At 36.3% G+C, this 3,402-nt stretch overlaps 2 protein-coding genes across 2 annotated transcripts in view; both read left to right on the top strand.

Moving 5' to 3' along the window:
* gtf3c5 (general transcription factor IIIC subunit 5) overlaps positions 1 to 1,323 on the top strand; it is a 14,780-nt gene extending 13,457 nt beyond the window's left edge. The window contains exon 11 of the mRNA XM_015401395.1: positions 1,052 to 1,323. Within this exon, the coding sequence (XP_015256881.1) occupies positions 1,052 to 1,251 (200 nt within the window). The 3' untranslated portion in view covers positions 1,252 to 1,323. The remainder of the gene's footprint in view (positions 1 to 1,051) is intronic.
* LOC107102225 (bile salt-activated lipase-like) overlaps positions 1,154 to 3,402 on the top strand; it is a 6,546-nt gene continuing 4,297 nt past the window's right edge. The window contains exons 1-2 of the mRNA XM_015401441.1: positions 1,154 to 1,266; positions 2,895 to 3,042. Of these exons, the coding sequence (XP_015256927.1) occupies positions 1,264 to 1,266; positions 2,895 to 3,042 (151 nt within the window). The 5' untranslated portion in view covers positions 1,154 to 1,263. The remainder of the gene's footprint in view (positions 1,267 to 2,894; positions 3,043 to 3,402) is intronic.

Below are 3,402 nucleotides of genomic sequence, written 5' to 3'. Positions count from 1 at the left end.
AGCACATCTCAAAGTGCTCATTCGTGAGCATGGATCGATATTTATTTTTGATTATGTTCATGGTGGAAAATCCTGCTTCACAGCAGCCGGTTGAGCCAAACATACTCTAAATGTGCAGGCTAATAACTACTGCTGACAATATCTAGCATTTGCTGTAGTTTCCTCTTATCTCTAAATAGCTGAAGTTACTCACAATGAACAGAATAGTCAGACATTTTACTTAAATAGGAGTAGCAATTCTTCTAAATAATATAATTCAAGTAAAAGTAAGAAGTGTGGTACAGTAAAACTACAACTAAAATTAAAGTTCTTTCAAAATGTTACTCTATAACTTGTTGCTACCAACCTCTGCTTCAGGGTGATAAAACATTTGCTTATTTCCTGGTAGGGAAGTGAAAAATCCCGACTGTTGAAACTGTTGAGCAATACCTGAGACCTGTGGGAAAATTCCACGGGTGTTTGTTTATGTTGTGATCTTCATGCTGGCTCTCACCTGCGCCTTAAACATTAGTCGTGAAACATTCTCGGCATGATAGAGATTGTTGTCGTTGTCAGGAGTAACTGCGTCCTGACAGCGGCGATATTATTAGTGGAGTAACTCCGTCCTCTGAAGTCTGTGTCAAAACCTCAGTTATCGCAACAAGACTCTGTGTGGATCATAGATCAAAATCAGGATCTAAATGGGGGAAGGGAGACGTGCAACCGCCCCCAAATTGCACCTTAGGGTTTAGATTTATAAACAAAACATTCAGGAATAAAGTTTTGCTTAAATTAAAGATTAAAGGTCACATTAGGGCCTGGGAATTGATTGTATTTTAATTTCAATCACAATCTGGGTTTTCAACAATCATAAAAATGTAATGATTATTTTGCTCCCTCATAGTTCACTCTTGCGCTGTTTTCTGTTTCAAATCAAGCAGCCCTCTTAGCGCTGTGCTTGTAGACTCGTTAAGTGGATATTTTTCTTATTCAGTTTTATCATCTGAACTCTGACTGAGATGTTGCATGAAGATGAATTCTCTAGTTAATTTTCTCTCTTTTTTTCCTTCAGAGATGCCAGAAAGTTTCCCTAAAAGAAGGAAAGGCACGGTGAAAGATGGAGACAATGAAGAGGAGGGAGATGAAGAGGAGGAGGAGGGAGATGAAGAATGTGAAAACAAAGAAGATGAAGAGGAAAATGAGGAAGATGAGTTTCAGCCATCTGAAGGAAGCGAAAATGAGATGGAGACAGATATGCTGGACTATATGTAACAAAATCATGAAATGGTTGGTTGAACTGTTTTCCTTTTTTTAGGGGAATGTAAATAAATAACTGCAACATATCCAAAGTTGTTTTTTTTGTTTTTTTTTGTTATTTTTAAGGCAGCTTTTTTGATGTTCCTGTAACCAAATGAGTAAAATGTGTTATTCTAATTGACTATATTAATTTAATGGTATGATAGTTTCCAAACACATTTCGAACTAGACACAAATCTCAACAAAAAAGTGGAAAGTGATCAAAATAAATAAAAATGTGAAACTCCCTTTTAAAATTAAACAATATTAATAATATTACAGGGTTAACCTGGGGACTCAACCACCACTAGAGACACAATCCTTCAGTCGTCTGGCTTCCTTTTGGATTTTTCTGATGTAAAAGCTTCATTGAGGCCTCTTTGTGTGAATATTTTATTTGGTTCGACCTTTAATGCTTTCTCCATCCTTACATTCATTGTCTTCCACTTAAAACGTTGATGGTAGGTAGTTCAAGAGGGATATCAAGGAATCTCTCTGCAAATTACAAAGGATGCATCCTGATTATATCAGTAATTCAACAGACTCTTAAACTTTGCACCGAGTTTTGAGTGGAAACCAGAGTCCCTCATCTTCCAACAAAGGCTGAGTCCAGCCACTGTTCAGAGGAAGTTCGCTCCATTCTGCATAAGTGAGGGTCTCAGCTCTTAGTGTGCCACATCCACATTGCTGCAGATAAGGCCCTCTTTCGATGGAATAATCCCACCTTTTCTGGTTTAGGACCAGTTTGGTTTGTTAGCAAAAAACGTTAGAGTGCTATTAGTTTGTCAAGATGCAAAATGAAGTTGTTCTTACATGAATGCAAAAGAAAAAATTAAATACAGATAAAGATTTAATTGATTCATTTTTAATTAAGAGTTTGGATACATGGTAAGAACATCCAGCCTCCTTGATTCTAAGTTCAGTTCATCTTTGATTGGGCTTCGTCAAAGCATTTAAATATTAACCTGTCCCATGTCCATTTTTAGCTTAATTCATGGCATAAGTCCATCTTCCATGAGTGGATCACATGGGAAGAAATTTCCATCTCACTTTGAGAAATTTTTTGCATAATATTTTCTAAATTCTGAAGACTCCAATATAAATAAGGCAATATTTATGTCATGTTTAAGCCAATTTTCATCCACCTTCGAAAACAGATTTAGGTATTGGTTTTCAAACTTCAATGTTTCTCTTTATAAAATTTCAGGAACCTGCCCATATGGGCTGGTTAATGATTATGTGTCGTGCATGCACATGTTTCCGATAATGTTTAAAAAGAGTTGGCCTGACAATCACCTTGAGCATCGTGGTTTATTCCTGATGGCTGTTCTTGCAGTTTTGGTTACCTTTTCTCTTTTACTGGAGATCATCTCTGCCAACTCTGTAAGTCCTACTCAGACAGATTCTTACATTTTGTATTAAATGTTATACAACTGAGCTCAAATTAATATGCACTCAAATTAATTATGTACAGTTATATGAAAAAAAACAAGTTTATTACATAACAAAGAAGTAAGTTGCTTGAATTGTTTTGTTTTTTTTTTTCTCACCAAGAAAAACACTTATTATACTTATGATTGAGTTCATCTCTTTAGTTGGTCCATTTGTAACTCTTGCAGCTCGGGGTTGTATCCACCGAGGGAGGGAAGGTAGAGGGACAAAACCTTTACCTCGGCTACCGCCGCTACATGGATGTTTTCAAAGGCGTTCCCTTTGCAGACATCCCTGGAAGGTTTGAGAAGCCAGTGCGCCACCCAGGCTGGAGCGGTGTGTAACCCTGACTCACATTCTCTTTTTTTATCACTAATCAAAGCAGCCAATCAGTCCATTCAGGTTCAAGCAGCAATTATAAGTTTGAGCAAAAATGTATAATCTTAAGAAGTTTCTGCATTCTCTTGAATATTATTATTTTTTAAATTCTGAATTAAAATATTGTTTTTTAACTGCAGCGGTGATGTAATACTTGAGCTCCATCAATAAATGAGATACTGATATTTTACGCTGATTTCGACAATACCTCAGGAAAGGGCTCTATAATAGAATTAAAAAGGCAAGGCAAATTTATTTGTATAGCACAATTCAGTACAAAGACAATGCAAAGTGCTTTACATGATTAAAATACAGGAA

The sequence above is a fragment of the Cyprinodon variegatus genome, unplaced genomic scaffold (genome assembly GCF_000732505.1).
Source record: "Cyprinodon variegatus isolate N-32 unplaced genomic scaffold, C_variegatus-1.0 Scaffold32, whole genome shotgun sequence".
In the NCBI taxonomy this organism is placed as follows: domain Eukaryota; kingdom Metazoa; phylum Chordata; class Actinopteri; order Cyprinodontiformes; family Cyprinodontidae; genus Cyprinodon; species Cyprinodon variegatus.
Note: the sequence above shows the minus strand (reverse complement) of the source record. Positions and strands in the feature narration are given on the sequence as shown.